Source organism: Aquarana catesbeiana, linkage group LG05, assembly GCF_042186555.1.
Source record: "Aquarana catesbeiana isolate 2022-GZ linkage group LG05, ASM4218655v1, whole genome shotgun sequence".
Lineage (NCBI taxonomy): Eukaryota > Metazoa > Chordata > Amphibia > Anura > Ranidae > Aquarana > Aquarana catesbeiana.
Genome location: NC_133328.1, coordinates 458,326,094 through 458,347,617, shown reverse-complemented (window position 1 = coordinate 458,347,617; position 21,524 = coordinate 458,326,094). Strand labels below are relative to the sequence as shown.

Sequence of the window (21,524 nt, the reverse complement as noted above, 5' to 3'; positions counted from 1 at the left end):
CTGGGGACAGGAACCCCATCTGCAGACCATGCTGGCTGGCGTCAGCCAACCTTGGGTGCCAGGATGGGGGATGGGGCAGTAAAATCTAATCCCCAGCCACATGCTCCCTCAGGGTGAACTGGCTTTGTATTAATGAAGCACCTTAAAGTGAGGTAAACCTGTACTGTTTATTACTATGTTAGGATTATTCGTATCTTCATTTATTTAGCAGGTCAATGCGACTCTCCATGCATTCACATACATTGAATCCGGCTCTTAAGTGGAAAAAGGTTGCTGACCCCTGATTTAGGGCAATCAAATAGCTAAATGTGTGCCAAACTATGCGTAAACTGTTTTAATGTGTTTTACTGTGTGATGACTAAGAGGGGTGCCAGTTTTTATTCTCTGCTTTGCAGGGAAACAAAAACTAGCAAATCTCTGCTGACAGGACAGAGCTCTGTATTGTTTACATTGACAGAGCTCTGTCCGGTCTTTCTCCTTGCCGATCAGCAGGTGCCGGCGGGCAATCATTGGCTAGCACCCGCTGATCAGCTTGTGCTGTGACTAATCACAGCACAGCCGGTGCGCGTTCTACCCAGAAGTGCCAGATCGTGTATTTAGTGGAGGGCCGCTCTGCCGCCGTACTCCAACATGAGGCGGTCTGCAAGCAGTTGAAATACCGTGCTCTGTTCCCCAAACAAATGCTCACCTCTTCAGCTGACTGCTCACCTGTGTGGGTGGAGAGGGAGGCCATGGGTGCTTATTCGTGAATTTCCTGCGCATCTGTTTGGGGAACAGAGCATAGGATTTTAAGATATTGGGGGCAGTGAGACGCATAGGGACCTTTTTTAAGAAACGTTTGTAAAGATGAACCTAAAGCTTGTTTTGCTATTAAAATGCAATGCCTGGTACGATCGTCTGTTTTTTTGGGGTTTTTTTTTTTTTTGCATGCTAGTCTCATTTTGAAAATAAAAGGTTTACTAAAGTTACGAAAAAATTCTCATACGACAGAATAAAAATTTGGAAGTGATGTCATGTGTTGTAGTGTATTTGTATTGTATTGTATTTTCGAATGACAACTGTACTGATTAAACAAAAATTGTACGATTTTGGTATCGTACGTGAAAAAAATTTGTGCTTGTCCCATCGGATAATTTCACATTCATTTGTCATGCTTGGCTCTCGAAAGCTGTGTACTATTCATACGAGTTTCTGATCGTGTGTGCAAGCCATAACTCTAGACAAAACCTTTTTTAACCACTTCTGGACCGCCCGCTGTCGTTATATGTCCGTACTTTGATCTCCACGGCACATTCGCTGCGAGATCACTTTTTTCAGTGGTGGGAAAGGTGCCCACTCCCGCCGCGTTCCGGTAATCTCCGCCTCTTACCGGAGCTGTCAGTAGCGACGGAGATAATCCCATCCTTTCCCCTCTGAGACATTGTGTCGAGTGGGCGAATGATGGCCCCCACTCGACTCAATGACGTTGGATGACGGAAGCGATGTCAAACATCACTTCCGCCAATTGGCCTTAAAGGGACTTAAATGCAATAAAAATTTTTTTTTTTTTTTTTTAAAGTGTAACTGTGAGACCTGAGGTCTTTTTGACCCCAGATCTCACATTAAAGAGGTCCTGTCATGCTTTTTTTCAATTAAAAGGGATGTTTACATTCCTTTTGTAATAGAAATAAAAGTGATCCCAAATTATTATTGGGGACAGTGTAAAAATAAAAAAGTAAAATAATATTATTTTTTTTAAAGCGCCCAGTCCCTCCATTCTCGCACGCAGAAGCGAGCGCATACGTAAGTCGTGCCTGCATATGTAAACTGTGTTCAAACCACACATGTGAGGTATCGTGCCGATCCTTAGAGTGAGAGCAATAATTCTAGCAAAAGACACCTCCTCTGTAACTCAAAACTAGTAACCTGTAGAAATGTTTAAACGTCGTTTATGGAGATTTTTAGGGGTCGCCATTCCATGAATGGGTGCAATTTTGAATTTTGAAGCATGACATGTTGGGTATCAATTTACTTGGCGTAACATTAACTTTCACAATATAAAAAAAAATTGGGCTGATTTTACAGTGTGGTGTGTGTGTGGTTGTGTTTTTTTTTTTTTTTTTTTTTTTTTTTTTATTATTTATGTTTTGAATTGCAAGACCACTGCGCAATTACGGTATGACATAGTGTTGCAACGACTGCCATTTTATTCTCTAGGGTGTCTGGAAAAAAATATATTCATATTATTTTTTAGGGGTTCTAAGTAATTTTCGACCAAAAAAACCCCTGATTTTAAAGGGGCTGTAAACCCTCACAGTTTTTCACCTCAATGCATTCTATGCATTGAGGTGAAAAACTTCTTGTAGTGCACCAGCCCCCCAGATCCTCCCTTTTACTTACCTGAGCCCGATTGTTCCTGCGCTGTGGGACGAGCACACCTGCTCCAACCGGTGTCTCGGGTCCTGATTGAATAGATTGATAGCGCAGCCATTAGCTCCCGCTGCTGTCGATCAAATCCAATGATGCGGGAGCCAGGGGGGCAGAGCCGAGTCCTGCTGTCTGTGTCAATGGACGCAGCAGCAGGACACGGGAGCGCACCCGCACCAGTTCCCCCCGAGGGAGAGCGCTTCTCCCAAGGGGCACTCGAGAAGAGGAGGAACCAGGAGCGCTCTTGAGGGACCCCAGAAGAGGAGGATCAGGGCTGCTCTGTGCAAAACCAACTGCATGACATGGTTTTTGTTTTTTTTTAAAAAAAAAATAAAAACTGAACCTTTCAGTTATCCTTTAACTTGTAAACCCCAAGTTTAAAAAATAGGCCTGGTCCTTAAGTGGTTAATTTTGAAAATCCCTTTTTTTTTTTTTTTTTTTTCTTTTTCTTTTTGTGTTGCCTTTGGTAAAAATCGCCACACTATTTATGTGCTGGTGACAATTGTCACAGAGAAAGAAAGGGGAAATTCAAAGTGTTAGCATTGTCCCCAAAACAAGAGATCAGGGGCAATCTTTCCATAGGGCTAATGTTTCGGACCAACTGAGTGGGGTTCTTGTTCCAGTTGCAGGAATTGAAAGGATATTTCCTTAATGGTACATAGATAGCAAAAAATATCCCGGTAGGGACTTTAATTCTCCACTTCTCTATTCAAAGCTACAAAAAAAGTTTTGGCTTTGCATACATTATAAATATAGAGATTTGTAGATTAATAGCTAGAGGAAGCAGCCCTCGCTGGCTCAGTGCAGTTACACTCTTTGGTTGAGCTAAGAATGCAACCACATAAGTCGCATAGAAAGTCTGTTCTCCATCACTTCAACTCAGAGACTTGCATTGTGAGAAGACCCTTATATTGATATATTAGCTCTGATAAGTTGCCAACATACCTACAACAACTAAAAAGAAACCATATATTTCCCCACTCATAATTTTTTTTAAGGCAAAAACATATCCCTTTAAAAAAACATAAGTACAATCCTTTCTGTGTTGCAAAACCAATAAAATGATTTTAAAACAAACGCATGGCTGATTTTTAAACAGCCTGGCTGGTTAACATTAACTTCTTTCTTAGCTTGCCTGTATGACTGTTAACGTAGGTCCAACCAACGCATTTTAGAGACAAAAACAAGAGTTTCTCTGAAACACATTGGTTGATCCTGCGTTAACAGTGATAATTCTGTAATGAGGGAATGGGAGGGCAGGGTCAATAGACACAGACAGGGCAGCTTGGGGAGCAATGGTAATTTTAACATCAAATTTTAATTTGGGTTTTAGTCCTAGTCTTTTGACTTAAATGCCATTTTAGTTTTCGTCGTATTTTAGTCATCTGAATTGTTTGTCGTATTTTAGTCGACTAAAATAGTGGTAATTTCGTAGACGAAAGTAACACTGCTCAGGAGCGAGCCCACACAAGTGTCCCATAGAAAGCGGTTTTCTTTGAGGGCACTTGCTGAAGAGGAGGAACCAGGCGCGCCGACGGGTGACCCCAGAAGAGGAGAATCAGGGTTGTGTAAAAGCATTGCACAGAAGTATAAGATGTTTATTTTAGTTAAGAAAAAAAAAAGTTTGAGCTTTTGTTTGCATCAGAACCGCTTCTCTTCATACAGATCTATCTGAATGCAAAAGTTGCAGCTAGTCAACTGCACTTGTAGTTAGTATTAAATGATCTCGAGAAGCATCTCAAACAGATATCAAAAGCATGCTGCATTTGTCTATAGAAACTGGTCAACACAGGCCCTAAGACAAGCAGATCAGACACTGCAACAAACTGTGGATATGGGGAGGATCTTACAAAGGAGTCTCCAAAGAGCTTAAAATAGGCTTTGAAAGATTTAACCCACTGTAGTCCACCTATACCTGAAATCACTTCTTGGTGTACTAACCCTCTTAGGCTAATTTATATAATATATATTTTTCTAATCACTTAACCTCTGGAAGATTTACCCCCCCCCCCCCTTTCCTGACCAGGCCATTTATTGCGATAAGGCACTGAATTACTTTAACTGATTATTGCGTGGTCATGCAACACTGTACCAAAACAAAATGTATGTCCTTTTTTTTTTTTTCCCCTCACAAAGATAGCTTTCTATTGGTGGTATTGGATCTTCTCTGCGTTTTTTTTTTTATTTATTGTGCCATAAACAAAAAAAACCCTGACAATTTTGGAAAAACTTTTTTTTTTACTTTTTTTGCTATAAAACGTATCTAATAAAATTGAAAAAAATCAAATTTTTATCAATTTAGGCCAATCTATATTTTGCTACATCTTTTTGGTTAAAAAAAATCCCAATAAGCGTATATTGATTGGTTTGCACAAAAGTTATAGCGTCTAAAAACTATGAGATATTTTTATCTATTTATTCTGGTATTGGCGGCGATCAGTGACTTTTATAGTGGGATTGCGATATTGCGGGGGACAAATCGGACACCTAACTGACACTTTTTGGGGACCAGTAACACTAATGCAGTGATCAATCCTAACAAATATGCACTGTCGCTGTACTAATGACACTGGCAGGGAAGGGGTTAACATCAGGGGCGATCAAAGGGTTAAATGTGTGCCTAGCTAGTGTTTGTGTACTATAGGAGGTGCTTTTACTAGGGGAAGACATGGATCCATGTCCCTGCTTTGCAGGAACACAGGATCCATGCCTTCCCTACCGACAGAACAGCAATCTGCTCTTGTTTACATAGGCGGGTGCCGATGGACATAGAGTCTATAGTACCCACTGATTGGCTCCCATTGTGTATAATCACAGCGAGAGCAAGGAACCGGCGGCATGCATGCGTGCCCCTATCCGGATCAGCCAGATCGTGTATGTGTGTGTATGTAATATATTCCTATCTATCTATGCCCTCAAATTTTCCACTTGCAAGAAACTGGCTGGCGAGCATGGGGCCACCTCAGAGGGGGGCGGGGGGGGGGGGAGCACTGCCGGCACGTTTTCCCAGCCAGGGGAAGAGAGAGGAGAGGAAGAGACGAGCTGTCCGTATCAGCAGAGAGCGGGATTGCCCGCTGTAATAGATTTCATTAGAATTTCCTGTGTTCCCGGGGCTCACCGTCACATAGCCCCACCTCTTGGCCTGGCGCCTTTGGTAGACAGAACACCAGTCCAATGTGGGACGTGTGATGTCATCAAAGGCGTCGGGCCAAGAGGTGGGGCTATGTGACTGTGAGCCCCGGGAACACAGGAAATTCAAATGAAAGCTATTGCAGTAAGCAATCCTGCTCTCTGCTGATCCAGATAGCTCGCCTCTTCCTCGGCACGGGTGAGGCTGCAATGAAAGTTGTTGTTAATATTTATTTTTATTTTTTACTTAATTCTGCATAAAACGTTTAAGTGTCATTTCATGAAAGAATTTGAGGGCGGGATTAGGGTCAGGGCATGGTAGGGTTTGGGTGGGGTAACTAGTGGCGAGTAACCCTTAAGGCCTGGCTAGTAGCTCAGGACATGAAATTTTGAGCCCTGTATATATTATATACATGATGTGGCGCATAGCTGCCGCCCTGTAGCAGTAAAACTGCTGTGGGGCAGACAGCAAGTGGTAACTGTAAATAGCAGTGTTTTACATAAGTAAAGCATTCCATTTTATTCTTAACTTTGTGGTATCTGTGATGTGCCTGTGATAGATTAACAGTCATCTAAATATACATTTTAGCATTTTCTTTTTTATTACTGAGAAAAATAAAACCTTTCTATACAAAAAGGAAAGCACACAGTAGTTTTCATGTCAAGTTGCTTCAGTTGTGGATAAATGAATATGTAATTCTGTATCAGGCTTCTGATGATTTCATTTGTGTTTCTGCAGCACAGAGATACTCCTGAGAACAACCCAGATACACCCTTTGACTTCACTCCAGAAAATTACAAGGTACATTGTGTGTGCTAACAGGAGACATTTCTGTTATATAACAGAACAGGCTCTGCCTTTTATATAACACCATTAGTGGCCGCAAAGCCTGCATCTAAATTGCTTTGCTTTTCATTCCAAGCATCTATTATACTGATGAGATTTACGTTTTAACAGACTTTATTTTTTTTTTCTTTTAAAAGAGAATAGAAGCTATAGTTGGCAACTACCCAGAAGGTCACAAAGCTGCAGCTGTAATTCCAGTGCTGGATTTGGCACAACGACAAAATGGATGGTTGCCTATCTCTGCTATGAACAAGGTAAAATTATTAATCCTGTGCTCCCACAGTGAATCTTATTCTTTGTTCATCTTCCATAACAGCACCACCTTGATAGACTGTCCCTACCTACAGAAAGGACAGTAGAGGTAGGTAGTACTAGAATGCACCCCCCCCCCCCCTTTTTTTTTTTTTTTTTTTTTTTTGGTACTCCTAGGTGTGGTGCAAACAGAATGTACTCCTTCCCTTTTTTTTTTTTTTTTCTTTAAGTGGAGCTTAAACATTAAGCTCGTGTCCTAGAGGGGAATTGTGCAAAATCACGCTGAGGCATAGTGTGTCCATAGTATCCATCTGCCTAGCATTGAGCCATCGGTAATCTGAGGGGTTTTTGCTTCGTTTTTCATGATGCTTTAGTTGGGTAGCTACTTGACTGATCCGAGAGAGACACTGAGCAGAGAAAATGTGTGTGTGTGGCGTATGGTCTGAGGACTGACAGGCTGACCCCCCACCCCTTCAACCTCTGCAGCAATGCTGGCAGCACTCATACGTCTATTTCCCAAAGACAACCTCTGGATATGACACTGAGCATGTGCACTCAACCATGGCAAGGCCTGTTCTGAGTGAAACTTGGACTGTTAAACTGTTAAGCTGTATGGTCTTGTATGGTCTTGGCCACCATGCTGCAGCTCAGTTTCAGGGTCTTGGCAATCTTCTTCTAGCCTAGGCCATCTTTATGTAGAGCAACAATTCTTTTTTCAGATCCTCCGTGTTCTGTGCCACTACGTGCCATGTTGAACTTCCAGTGACCAGTATGAGAGAGCAATAACACCAAATTTAACACAACTGCTCCCCATTCACACCTGAGACCTTGTAACACTAACAGGTCACATGACACAGAGGAAAAATGGCTAATTGGGCCCAATTTGAACATTTTCACTAAGGGGCGTACTCGCTTTTGTTGCCAGTGGTTTAGACATTAATGGCTGTGTGTTGAGTTATTTTGAGGGGCAGCAAATTTACATTATATAAGCTGTACACTCACTACTTTACACTGTTATACAAGCTGTACACTCACTACTTTACATTGTAGCAAAGTGTCATTTCTTCAGTTTTGTCACATGAAAAGATATAATAAAATATTTACAAAAATGTGGGGGTGTACTCACTTTTGTCAGATACCTTATACTTTAACTGCTTGCCGACAAGCGGCTGCCGTTTATACAGCGGCAGGTTGGCACTGCTGCGCCAATCACCTTAGTTGTAGGGCGGGCGCTTTAGGAGCTATAGCGCGTGAGGCCGGAGGTGACGTGCATGGCCGGCGGCCGCGAAGTCCACCGATGACCCGAGATCGCTCCTCAGAGAGGCAGAATGGTGATCTGTCAATGTAAACAGGACAGATCCCCGCTCTGTCAAAAGTAGTGAGAGATCTGCTGTTCCTAGTGATCAGCGCTCTCTCTCTCTCTCTCTCTCTCTCTCTCTCTCTCTCTCTCTCTCTCTCTCTCTCTCTCTCTCTCTCTCTCTCTCTCTCTCTCTCTCTCTCTCTCTCTCTCTCTCTCTCTCTCCTCTCTCTCTCTCTCTCTCTCTCTCTCTCCTTCTATCCTCTCTCTCTCCTCTCTCTCTCCTCTCTCTCTCTCTCTCTCTCTCTCCATATATACAATATCTATAATTTGTTAAAGTAATAAAACAAATAATAAAAAAAAAAAATTGCCCCCCATCCCCACAGAAGTGAACGCATACGTAAGCCTCGCCGTATAAACAACGTCCAAACCACACACACACATTGTGAGGTATCACCACAAACGTTAGAGCAAGAACAATAATTCTAGCACTAGACATCCTCTGTAAGTCTAAACAGGTACTCTGTAAAAAAAAAAAAAAAAAAAATTTAGCCAGTCACGTCACAGCATCGCCTATGGAGGTTTTGAAGTACCGAAGTTTGTCGCCATACCACGAGTGTCGCAATATTAAAGTGTGACATGTGAGGTATCTATTTACTCGGCAACAGCGTAACATCATACAACAAAAAATGGGGCTAACTTTTTTTAGTGTTTTGATTTATTTTATTCATGAAAATGTTGTTTTTCCACAAAAAAAAAATCACGCCGCCAGGTTTATTGGCTGACTTATAAAAACACACTGTTTGTTTTATTGCCTTTTAAATGACAGTGTGCGCTCTTGTTTTGTTTTCTTTTTAGGTACGTGTCCACCGCACCAAGTTGAATACTAAGAGAGAGAGCTAGAAAAGTAGAATAATGAGTGAGGCAGAAGCCGCAGAGGGCAGAGCAATGCGCAAGTCAGTCTGATTAAAAACACGGACCTTGTTTTTGTACCGAAAAAAGGATCTTATTCTGAAGTGTGGGCTTATTTCGGTTTCAAGCCAGATGATAATGCTCAGAAAACCATTTTCTGCAAGCAATGTTTAGCCATTGTTTCTGCACACAGGCTAACACCACCAATCTGTTTAATCACCTGAAACGTAACCACGTACAACTGTATGATGCGATACAGAAAAAAAACAATCGTCGATCAATCACAAAGTACCTGCAACCAGACAAAACAAACATCAATTAAATCAACAATATTCAATGCAACACCGTACCCAACAACCTCTAACAGGTACAAAGAAATAATGGACGCAATCATATTTCACCTGGCTAAAGATATGGCTCCCATGACCACTGTTGAAAAAGACGAATTTAAAAAACTCATTCGTACCCTTGATAAGCGCTATTGCGTGCCCTCTCGTAATTATTTTTCACACATTGGAATCCCTGCTCTGTACAACAAATGTCATGAAAATGTTGAAACAGAATTGCGCAGTGTACTTAATTTTGCAGCAACTTCAGATTTATGGTCCAGCAGAGCAATGGAACCATACATGAGCTTAACGATCCATTTCATTACTGATAATTTTGAAATGCAAAGTCTGTGCCTACAAACTGGGTTTTTCTCTGAGGACAACACTGGTGAAGCTTTGGCGCAGGGATGCTCTCATAAACTGGAAATTGGAGGAGGAAAATCTTGTGTGCATAACTACAGACAATGGAACCAACATAGTAAAAGCCATATCCATAAATCATTGGACACGACTGCAGTGTTTTGGCCATAGGTTTCATCTCGCAATAGAGAATGAAGGACCCACGAATTAAGTGTGCTATGGGTTTGTGCAAAAAGCTTGTCGGGTGTTTTAGCTACAGTTGGAGGAGGAAGAGGGAGCTTTCTCTGGCACAAAAACAACTCTGTTTACCAGACCACAAGCTCAAGACAGAGTGTCAGACAAGGTGGGGATCTAGGCAGGCTATGGTGAGAAGGATACTTGAGCAGCAAGCTGCCATCACCCATGTCCTCTCTTCTGACCGCAAGGCTAGACACCTCTTGCCAACATGGCAAGACCTAGAGGTCCTGGAGGCTGTGGACAAGACTCTCACCCCACTGGCAGACTTCACAGATGCTCTTTCAGGAGAGCAGTATGTCAGTGTCTCTTCTGTGAAACCTGCTCTCCATCTATTTCAGTCTTCTGTTTTGGCTGTTAAGGAAGAGGACTCTGATCTTATTCGGACCATGAAATCAAAGATCATGGGGTATCTGGAGGAAAAATATAATGACCAAAGAACACAAGACCTCCTCGACATAGCCACAACCCTTGATCCCAGGTTTAAGATGACTTGCGTCAATGAGGATAACCAAACTTCTGTCTGGAGCAGACTAAAAGATGAAATGTCAAAGCTAGCAGTTAAGGAAAGTCTCCCTACAACAGCTACTACTAGTAGCAGTCCTGCAAAGAAGACTCAAAAGACCTTGGGTAGCTTTTTTAAAGCAGCACAAAGAAATGAAGGGCCACCACCAGATCCAGCCTCACACACACAGCAACAACAATCCATCACCTTGGACTTGGAGCTAAAGGACTTACCTGTTCTTAGGCAACACTGACAGTGAAGAAGATCCATTAGTCTGGTGGAAGACTCACAAGGAGCAGTATCCAAGATTGTCTGCATTGGCCAGAAAATACCTTTGCATTCCTGCAACCAGTTCCCCTTCTGAAAGGGTTTTTAGCACAGGGGGCAACATTGTCTGTCTCTTGTCGCCGTTCTGCACTGAAGCCACAAAATGTTGATAGGCTTGTGTTTCTAGCTAAGAATCTTTAAATCGGTTTCTCTGACATAATACCTGAATGTTTTTTTTAATGTAATGGTAATTCCTTTATTTCACATTACATTGTTCTTCATTACATTTCTTTCAATTTGACTGAAGCGAAGCGTATTATGGCTTATGTTATTGCCATCTTGTTTGCTCAGAGGTTGTAAATCTTTGAAATAAAAAGTTTTTGAGAATTGTGAGAGAATCGTGATCTTTATTCTCTAAGCAAAAAAATCGTGATTCTCATTTTTCCCAGAATCGTGCAGCTCTAGCATGTGTATAAAAAAACTTCAATTGCGCCGATTAAACGGAACAGTGATCTGGAAAGCTGTTAATTGTATCTTTTTGTGTCTTGTTGCCTACTGCGGTAGTTATTAATTTGGAGCCTCTAATCAATTTGAGGATAGGAGTTGCCTATCTGTAAAAAAACAAGTGTGTAATAGAATATGAAGTTTCTGTTTTCATGGTTTCCCCTCTTCTGTTTTTTCAGGTAGCTGAAGTCCTGCAGATGCCTGCTATGCGAGTGTATGAAGTGGCTACATTCTATACCATGTTTAACAGAAAACCAGTAGGAAAGTACCATATTCAGATTTGTACGACAACACCTTGCATGCTTAGAGATTCTGATTCCATATTGGAAGCCATCAAAAACAAGCTTGGTAAGTCCTGTGTTTGTATAATTTTTTTGTCATAGAAGTTATTTGATGCCTTCTGAATCCTCTTGTATTGTAACTCTGCCTTTGTTTTGTAAAGTGCTGCTTGAACCGGCGCAATATAAATCCTGTATGATAATAAAACTCTGCCTTTGTTTTGTAAAGTGCTGCTTGAATCGGCGCAATATAAATCCTGTATGATAATAATTTGTTAGATGCTAACGTGTTGTCCTAGAAGTTGATGTGTTGAAAGCAGATTAATCGTTAAGAATTGAGATTCTGATTCTTTCCCCCCTCGCTATCTTAAAGCATTTTCCCGATTCTGAGCAGAGTTCTCTGCTCAAGCCGACAACTGTCAAAAACCCCCCAAAAAAACAGGCAGTCTGCCAAGTTTCACAACATTCCTCAGCCATTGGGCTAATTATAAACATAGTAACGTTTTGTTCTTTAGGTGAAAGGAGCACTCCATCAATCAGGCCTGTATGGTAGAGTGGCAGGACGGAAGCCACTCCTCAGTAAAAAGGAACAACAGCCCGCCTTGAGTTTGCCAAAAGGCACCTGAAGGACTCAGACCATGAGAAACAAAATTCTCTGGTCTGATGAAACAAAGATTGAACTCTTTGGCCTGAATGGCAAGCGTCATGTCTGGAGGAAACCAGGCATCGCTCATCACCTGGCCAATACTGTTCCTACAGTGAAGCATCGTGGGGGTGTTTTTCAGGGACGGGAACTGGGAGACTAGTCAGGATTGAGGGAAAGATGAATGCAGCAATGTAAAGAGACATCTTTGATGAAAACCTGTTCCAGAGCACTCTGGACCTCAGACCGGGGCGAAGGATCATCTTCCAACAGGACAATGGCCCTAAGCACACAGCCAAGATAACAAAGGAGTGGCTACGGGACAACTCTGAATTTCCTTGAGTGACCCAGACTTCAACCCGATTGAACATATCTGAAAATTGCTGTGCACCGACACTCCCCATCCAACCTGATGGAGCTTTAGAGGTCCTGCAAAGAAGAATGGGAGTAACTGGACAAAAATAGGTGTGCCAAGCTTGTAGCATCATACTCCAAAAAGACTGGAGGCTGTAATTGGTGCCAAAGGTGCTTCAACAAAGTATTGAGCAAAGGCTGCTAATACTTATGTACATGTGAATTTTTTTTTTTTTCGTTTTTTTTTTTTTTTTTTTCTTTAATATATAATGAATTTGCAAAGATTTCAAACAAACGTCTTTCACGTTGTCAATATGGGGTATTGTTTGTTTGTAGAATTTTAGAAAATAATGAATTCTAATCCATTTTGGAATTAGGCTGTAACATAACAAATGTGGAAAAAGGGAAGCACTGTGAATACGTTCGATGTAAATGTTGATTTAACAAATTTGTGATTAAGCTTGTCGTCAACCATATAAACAAAGGTCTTGATATATCAATGTATATAGAAGCTGCCCCTTTAAGTGAATTTACTCTAAATACACAAACGCTAAAAAGAAAGGTATGGCACTTCTATAAAAATGTAATAACAAAGTACATCATACACCTCCAAATGACAGTTTGCAAAGAACTAATACAAACCAAAGTAAAAATTATCAATACTTTTAAGAAATCCTCCAACCACTGTGCTGCAAAGTTCTCTGATGACTTTTTACCTTCCAAATGTGCTCCACCACCAAGTAAGTAAAATGCACACTCGCCAACCATAGAACTTTTAAAGCACCTTGTGTATTTAGAGTAACACTCCAGTGGGATTACTCAATTGGCCTTATAGATGGTAAGATGATGGGTCCCAAATTACCGGGCTCTCTACATATATCTCTCCCACTCAACCAGGTACAATAAGAGCCATAAGGAGATATTAATATAGTGTAGTATATTTGTTCAAACCAGATAAAACACATATAAATTTGCATTTACACTCCATGGTGCTTCAGTTAGCACCAACATAAACAGCCTTGGAAAAGGAAAAAACCCTTGATCCGCCGCTCATATGGAGCAGGCGTGCGATCCAGGAATCGGAAGTGACCTTATTGGTGGCGACCAAGCAGCCTCAATGAATTTCGCAGAATGTCGCATTAATGTGATTTTCTTTTATTCAGCAGACTTTGATTATATTTTTGGGTAAATTTATGAGGGTGCACAAATTGCCGTATGGAAACGTTCTGTTATGGGGAAAAAAAATTTTTAGTATCGGCAATAAAACCCAAGGAAAGGAAATAAAAATCTATGTATCCAAATTTGCTATAAATTAAAACCCTATCTGTCCTGAAAAAAAAAAAAGATGTATGATATGTTAAAGCGGAGTTCCACTCAAAAGTGAAACTTCCGTTTAAGGACGCCTGACCCCCTGACATGCCACATTTGGCATGTCATTTTTTTTGGAGGGGGGGGATTGGGTACCTAATTTTGACAGGTACCCAGCTCCCACTTCCACTCTCGCCACCTAGGAGACTCGAGCGGAAGTTCTCCTCTCCCCCTTCCTCCCTGCAATCTTCTGGGACACATCACAGGTCCCAGAAGATTGCCCGTCCATTGAAGCGGCGCGACTCACGCATGCTTAATGTGCACCCGGCTGTGAAGCCGCAAGCAGTCACAGCCAGTTGCCCACACTATTGATGCCGGGGCAGGGGAGAGAACCGAGGCTTCGGGCAGCTGGATCGTGGGACAAGTGAATGTGTGGTTTTTAATAAAAGTCAGCAGCTAAACACAAATGGCTGCAACTCTGCTTTAAAGTAGACCAAAGAAGATTTTTGAACTCTTTATGAAGTTTTGGACAAAACCAGGAAGGGAGCACGTGCTCACCAACAAATAGGGGGTGCACAAATTTCAGAAATGTTGTTGTGGGAAAAATTACCAGAAGGTGCAGTTTTCTCTAAATTTTACTATTTAGTCTTCATAAATACTAAGGAAATAAAAATATATGTATCCAAGCTACTAAATTAAAGTACCACCTGTCACAGGGAAAACATTTTGGGTATGACTACAAAATATAACTTGTGGTACTGAAATCTCACCAAACCAGTCCTACAACTTTTGGACCACCAATTCAATACAGTGCCGAGAAACGGACATGCTAGTTTTCGCCTATTGACAGCCAGAATATGCTCCCTTTCTGGGCTCTGTCATGTTGCCACCAAGTGACTAAGGCATATTTGCCGTATATGGTATCCTTGTGCATTGGAGAGGTAGCTGAACATATTGTTGGGATTAACTCCAGAGATAAAACGATAATTCTCCCACTCTACAAGACTCTGGTCTGGCCGCACCTGGAGTATGCTGTCCAGTTCTGGGCACCAGTCCTCGGGAAGGATTTGCTGGAACCGGAGAGAGTCCAGAGAAGGGCAACAAAGCTAATTAAGGGACTGGAGGATCTCAGTTACGGGGAAAGACTGCAAGCACTGAACTTATTCTCTGGAGAGGAGACGCTTGAGAGGGGATATTTCAATGTACAAATGCTGTACTGGTGACCCCACAACAGGGATAAAACTCTTCCGCAAAAGGGAATTTAAAAAGACACTCTGCCATTCGAAGAGAAGTGTTTTAACCTTAAACTGCGTAGTGCAGCGGTTCTCAACTCCTGTCCTCAGGACCCACTAACAGGCCAGGTTTGCAAGATAACTGAAATACATCACAGGTGATATCATTTGCTGCTCAGTGATTGCAGTATTCTAGTCTGCATCTCGCCAAGGTAATACATAAAACCTGGACTGTTGGTGGGTCCTGAGGACAGGAGTTGAGAACCACTGGCGTAGTGGGTTCTTTTACTGTAAGAGCGGTAAGGTTGTGGAATTCTCTTCCACAGGCAGTGGTTTCAAAAACTTGAAAAATTGGGGTTCAAAGTCCAACTTTTACATCTTGCCAAATATCTTTGGAGTCTACTTTTCTGGGGTCCTGCCACTTAGCCACCGTAAATGCAATTTGGTGCCAAAAAAGGCTAGTTTTCAGCCATTCACAGCCAGAATGTGCTCCCTTGTTTCTGGGACCCACCATCTTCCCACTGAGGGACTAGGGCATACTTATGTGGTCTCCTGTATAGAAGCAGTAGTATAATGTATTTTCAAGCATCATCACCTACTTGTATACATAAGAAACTGATAAAGAACAGCTAGAAACAATTCATTTAAATTTTTGCTTTAATCCCCAATCTAAAACGATTATTTCTAAAAATTCAAAACATATTTTGTTCAAAATGGTGCAATTTTGGGGGTCGTTCAGTATATTTGTGTAAGAAAAAAGTTTCATAAATTTATACTAAATATCTATAGTCATTGTTTCTACACCTGGGGGTGGGCCCTGGGGAGAAAAAGCTGCCTATTTTAGCTTTTAGTTGAATGTGTTTTCGAACAACTCGTCCATAATTTGCATTGAAATCAATGGAAATTCAATTTGTGTTGACTGCTGTATTTTTCTCTTGACTAAATGTTAGCGAGAGGGTGCTGTAAGTGCAAAGAAAACTTGACATTTCTTAAAAAAAAAAAAATTACCTTGCTATCATGCTGATGTTTTGGTTTTACCACTTAATTTTTTGGTAGGCATTTTACTTATAGTGACACGTGTCCAGACAAGCTATGTTTTCTGATTCCAGGAATCCATGTGGGAGAGACCACACCTGATAAACTGTTCACATTGACTGAAGTTGAGTGTCTAGGAGCCTGTGTAAATGCACCAATGGTGCAAATTAATGACCACTACTATGTGAGTATATGGATTAAAACCCTGTCATTTGGTCTTCATTTTTCCTGCGTGTTTGAGTGTCCTTCACTTCTTGTTCTGCCTGACACCTATCAAATAGCATGTGGGGATGTTTCTTGCTGCTTTTTTTTTTTTTTTTTTTTACACTTTTGCCTGGAGTTGACAATTAAATGTATTTGTTGCTCTGAGCTGAAGCTTACCAAGACTATTATGTGTAGCACGTTAAGGTCTAGACCAGGGGTGTCCAACATGTTGCCCACGGGCTGCATGTGGCCCAAGACTGCTATGAATGTGGCCAACACTTTACACTTTGTGAACACATGCGGCGGCCATAGAAAAATTTGACCGTGTTTCTTTACTGGACTTTTTATGTTTTATCATCCCAAAGAAAAATTTCCCACTCTTCACAATCACGCAGCACCTATATTTGTGAGCAGTTATTTTCAGGGATGAAGCACACGAAGGTCAACATTAAAACCAAAATATCTGATGAGCACCTAATGAGAATTGCTACTACATCATTTGACCAGATTTGAATGCATTTGTTTTAGAGCTGCACTAAAATTTTCGGCAGCCGAAATTGGCACAGAAACCGCACGCAATTTTGCTGTGCTTATGGTATGTTTTGCATAGGTCATATGAATCAAAAAAAGCATCAAAAACATAACTCAGTTGCGTTCTTGGTGCGTTTTTTGATGCATTTGAACGGGAAGGTGGGTGTTTTTTAACTGACCAAAAATGCAGCAAGCAAGATTTTTAACACCATAATGGAAACGCAACAGACCAATGTGAAGACATACATAAACATTTAAAGGGATGCATTTCTCTTGAGCTTTTCTTGTGCTTAACGTGCAGATAATGGCCATCAAATTCATATTTATTTAAATTCATGATATTAACCAGTTCTTCAGCCCTGGAAGGATTTACCCCCTTAATGACCAGGCCATTATTTGCGATACGGCACTGCGTCGCTTCAACTGACAATTGCGTGGTCATGCGACATTGTGCCCAAACAAAATTGATGTCCTTTTTTTCCCCACAAATGGAGCTTTCTTTTGGTGGTTTTTGATCACCTCTACATTTTTATTTTTTTTTGCACTATAAACAAAGACTGAAAATTTTGAAAAAGAAAACCAATATTTTTTACTTTCTGCTATAATACATATCATAAAAAAAAATAAAAAATGATTCATCAGTTTAGGCCAATATGTATTCTGCTACATATTTTTGGTAAAAAAAAATCACAATAAGCGTATATTGATTGGTTTGCGCAAAAGTTATATAGCGTCTACAAAATAGGGGAAAGATTTAGGGACTTTTTTATTGTTTTTACTAATAATGGCAGGAATCTGCGATTTCTTTTTTTTTTTTTTTTTTTTGTTTTCGGGACTGCGACATTGCAGCAGACAAATCTGACCCTAAGTGACACTTTTTGGTGACCAGTGACACCAATACAGTGATCAGTGCTATTAAAATGCATCACTGTATAAATCACTGTATAAATGGCACTGGCAGGGAAGGAGTTAACACTAGGGGTGATCAAAGGGTTAAGTGTTCCCTAGGGAGGTGCTTTCTAACTATATCAGGGGGACGGACTGACTGGGAGTAGAGAGAGATCGCTGTTCCTGATCACTAGGAACAGCTGATCTCTCTCTCTTCTCCTGTGAGAATGGAGATTCGCCTTGCTTACGGGTTGCGGGTGGCTGTATCTAATGCACGGGCCGACGTTCAGGTACGTCGGTTCGCACAGCTGGGCCACCCTGCCGCAGTATATTTGTGGTGGCTGGTCTGGAAGTCTAAATATAATAAATATTTTTAAAATATAAAAATTGTATTTTTTGTTAAACTAATTTTCGGCAAAGTGCATCTTGCATTTTCGGTTTTTATAGCAACATTTCTATTCGGTGCACCTCTAATTTTGTTTATCAAAACCCGTGTCAAATTTTACACTTGTTTTATGTTGCCCTCTTTTATTTTTTTTAATAAAAAAAAATGTATATTATGAACATAGGTACATTGTCTATATCAACGATCGTTAACTTGTGATCTGCCCGACTCTCATCAGCTATCCCTATTAGTGTATTTTATCTTTGGCCCAAGACCATTCCTCTTCTTCCAATGTGGCCCAGGAAGGTCAAAAGGTTGGACATTTCAGGACTCGGGTAATCATTGTGCCCAAGCAATTACAACGGCACCATTATGAAACCTTTTGTACAGTAGGACATATTTTCAGACTACTAGATAGACCTGATTCCACATTGAATTATAAACACTTGTGATGCATTCTAACTCATCAAATGGGTTTCTTCTCTAAGTTCCCCTGATAATGCTGGGATTAGCTTTAACATCCTTGGTTCTGATAAGCACCTGGAATGTACATGTGCATCTGATAATGCCATTAATAGCTATTTTATATAAGCCAATTTTTGTTTCACGCTTATTGGTTCTTTAAAAGCTGACCATATGTCTTTAAGCTGGTTTATAAACAGCATACTAATGCTTTTGTAAAGTACTGTATATCAACACCTGGTTAGTGTTCAAATAGAGAACATGTTTTTAGAAATACATGTATACAGCAAAACCTATTCTTTAGCTGATACAAAAAAAAATTAAAGCTAGAATTGTAATAAAGCTAAATTACAGATAAGTGCTGGACATAAGGGTGGATTGACTAAAATAGGTGCACTCAGAATCCGGTGCAGCTGTGCATTGTAGCCAATTAGCTTCTAATGTCAGCCTGTTCAATTAAGCTTTGGCAATAAAACCTGGAAGCTGATTGGTTTCTATAAAGAGTTGCAGCAGATTTTACACCCTCTAGTTTTAGTAAATAACCCCCATAGTCTTGTATTTAGCACATGCATTTGGAATTGCATTATATGATCTCATGAAGTTCAAATCTGTGAACCATTTTGGTGAAGCATCACTACCCACATGGACCCACACTGTGATTGTTTTAGCTTACTGTGTACCACACACTTTGCTGAGGGATTGTTTGGTAGTATTGCATGCTGATTTTTCCCAATTGGCGCTTGCGTGTGTGTATATAACGCCTAACAAGGACAAGCTGAACCTATAAGAGAAACCATATGTATATATTTTTGCTTTGAAACTATAAATACATTTTTCTTAACATAAATTATATGTATGTATGTGTGTGTATATATATATATATATATATATATATATATATATATATATATATATATATATATATATATATATATATATATATATATATAATATAATTTTCCCTGGATGAAAAATTACACAGCTAGGTGCACCTGGTTAATGGAAACTTTGTTCCTTGTTCGATGAGTCATATCAACAGTATATTAACATTAGCTTCTGTGTATGTACATGAGTCATGACAACATGGAACACGATTTCAAGTTGGTATTGTAAATGCTGTTGTCAGAAGCTTTCAACCATTCTTACACATTTTCAATATATTTAGTCCTCTGCAAGGGCTTGCTATTGCTTAGAATGTTTGCTTTGCATATATCTGGTTTTCTCACCAGGGTTCTCCAGAAATTGCTAGAGGTTCCTTGAGCAGTGAGCAATGGCAGGTTGATCTCATGACTACCAATGTAAGGTGGTATTTCTTCACTAACCACTAATGAAAGGGGACACGTCCCCCCCAACCAGTGAGAACACAGTCTGTATTTCACTTTCCATGATTATTAACTTATAGAACAAGGGGGTATTGTAGAATTATCAACTTTGGGTGTCAAATATGATATATACAGTGGGGACGGGAAGTATTCAGACCCCCTAAAATTTTTCACTCTGTTATATTGCAGCCATTTGCTAAAATCATTTAAGTTCATTTTTTCCTCATTAATGTACACACAGCACCCCATATTGACAGAAAAACACAGAGTTGTTGATATTTTTGCAGATTTATTAAAAAAGAAAAACTGAAATATCACATGGTCCTAAATATTCAGACCCTTTGCTCAGTATTTAGTAGAAGCACCCTTTTGATCTAATACAGCCATGAGTCTTTTTGGGAAAAATGCAACAAGTTTTTCACACCTGGATTTGGGGATTCTCTGCCATTCCTCCTTGCAGATCCTCTCCAGTTCTGTCAGGTTGGATGGTAAACTTTGGTGGACAGCCATTTTTATGTCTCTCCAGAGATGCTCAATTGGGTTTAAGTCAGGGCTCTGGCTGGGCCATTCAAAGAACAGTCATGGAGTTGTTGTGAAGCCACTCCTTCGTTATTTTAGCTGTGTGCTTAGGGTCATTGTCTTGTTGGAAGGTAAACCTTCGGCCCAGTCTGAGGTCCTGAGCACTCTGGAGAAGGTTTTCGTCCAGGATATCCCTGTACTTGGCTGCATTCATCTTTCCCCCGATTGCAACCAGTCGTCCTGTCCCTGCAGCTGAAAAACAGCCCATAGCATGATGCTGCCACCACCATGCTTCACTGTTGGGACTGTATTGGACAGGTGATGAGCAGTGCCTGGTTTTCTCCACACATACCGCTTAGAATTAAGGCCAAAAAGTTCTATCTTGGTCTCATTGGGCCAGAGAATCTTATTTCTCACCACCTTGGAGTCCTTCAGGTGTTTTTTTTTTTTTTTTTTTTTTTTTTACAAACTCCATGCGGGCTTTCATGTGTCTTGCACTGAGGAGAGGTTTCCGTCAGGCCACTCTGCCATAAAGCCCCGACTGGTGGAGGGCTGCAGTGATGGTTGACTTTCTACACCTTTCTCCCATCTCCTGACTGCATCTCTGGAGCTCAGCCACAGTGATCTTTGGGTTCTTCTTTACCTCTCTCACGAAGGCTCTTCTCCCCCAATAGCTCAGTTTGGCCGGACGGCCAGCTCTAGGAAGGGTTCTGGTCATCCCAAACATTTTGCATTTAAGGATTATGGAGGCCACTGTGCTCTTAGGAGCCTTAAGTGCAGCAGAAATTTTTTTGTAACCTTGGCCGCATCTGTGCCTTGCCACAATTCTGTCACTGGGCTCTTCATGCAGTTCCTTTTGACCTCATGATTCTCATTTGCTCTAACATGCACTGTGAGCTGTAAAGTCTTTATATAGACAGGTCTGTGGCTTTCCTAATCAAGTCCAATCAGTATAATCAAACACAGCTGGACTCAAATGAAGGTGTAGAACCATGTCAAGGATGATCAGAAGAAATGGACAGCACCTAAGTTAAAAATATGAGTGTCACAGTAAAGGGTCTGATTACTTAGGACCATGTGATATTTCAGTTTTTCTTTTTTAACCAGTTGCCGACTGCCGGACGACGATGTACGTCGGCAGAATGGCACGGGCAGGCAAAAGGACTTACAGGTACGTCCTTGCCTGCCCGCGGGTGGGGGGTCTGATCCAACACCCACCCCCCTCCCCCGGTGCCTGCGGCGGTCGGCAGATCTTCCCCGGCGATCGGAGGTGAGGGGGAAGGCCATCCATTCGTGGCCCCCCCCCCTCACGATCGCTCCT

At 41.0% G+C, this 21,524-nt stretch overlaps 1 protein-coding gene across 1 annotated transcript in view; it reads left to right on the top strand.

Moving 5' to 3' along the window:
- The first annotated feature begins 6,212 nt into the window (after positions 1-6,212).
- NDUFV2 (NADH:ubiquinone oxidoreductase core subunit V2) overlaps positions 6,213-21,524 on the top strand; it is a 36,451-nt gene continuing 21,139 nt past the window's right edge. The window contains exons 1-4 of the mRNA XM_073631357.1: positions 6,213-6,337; positions 6,520-6,636; positions 11,222-11,390; positions 15,967-16,076. Of these exons, the coding sequence (XP_073487458.1) occupies positions 6,251-6,337; positions 6,520-6,636; positions 11,222-11,390; positions 15,967-16,076 (483 nt within the window). The 5' untranslated portion in view covers positions 6,213-6,250. The remainder of the gene's footprint in view (positions 6,338-6,519; positions 6,637-11,221; positions 11,391-15,966; positions 16,077-21,524) is intronic.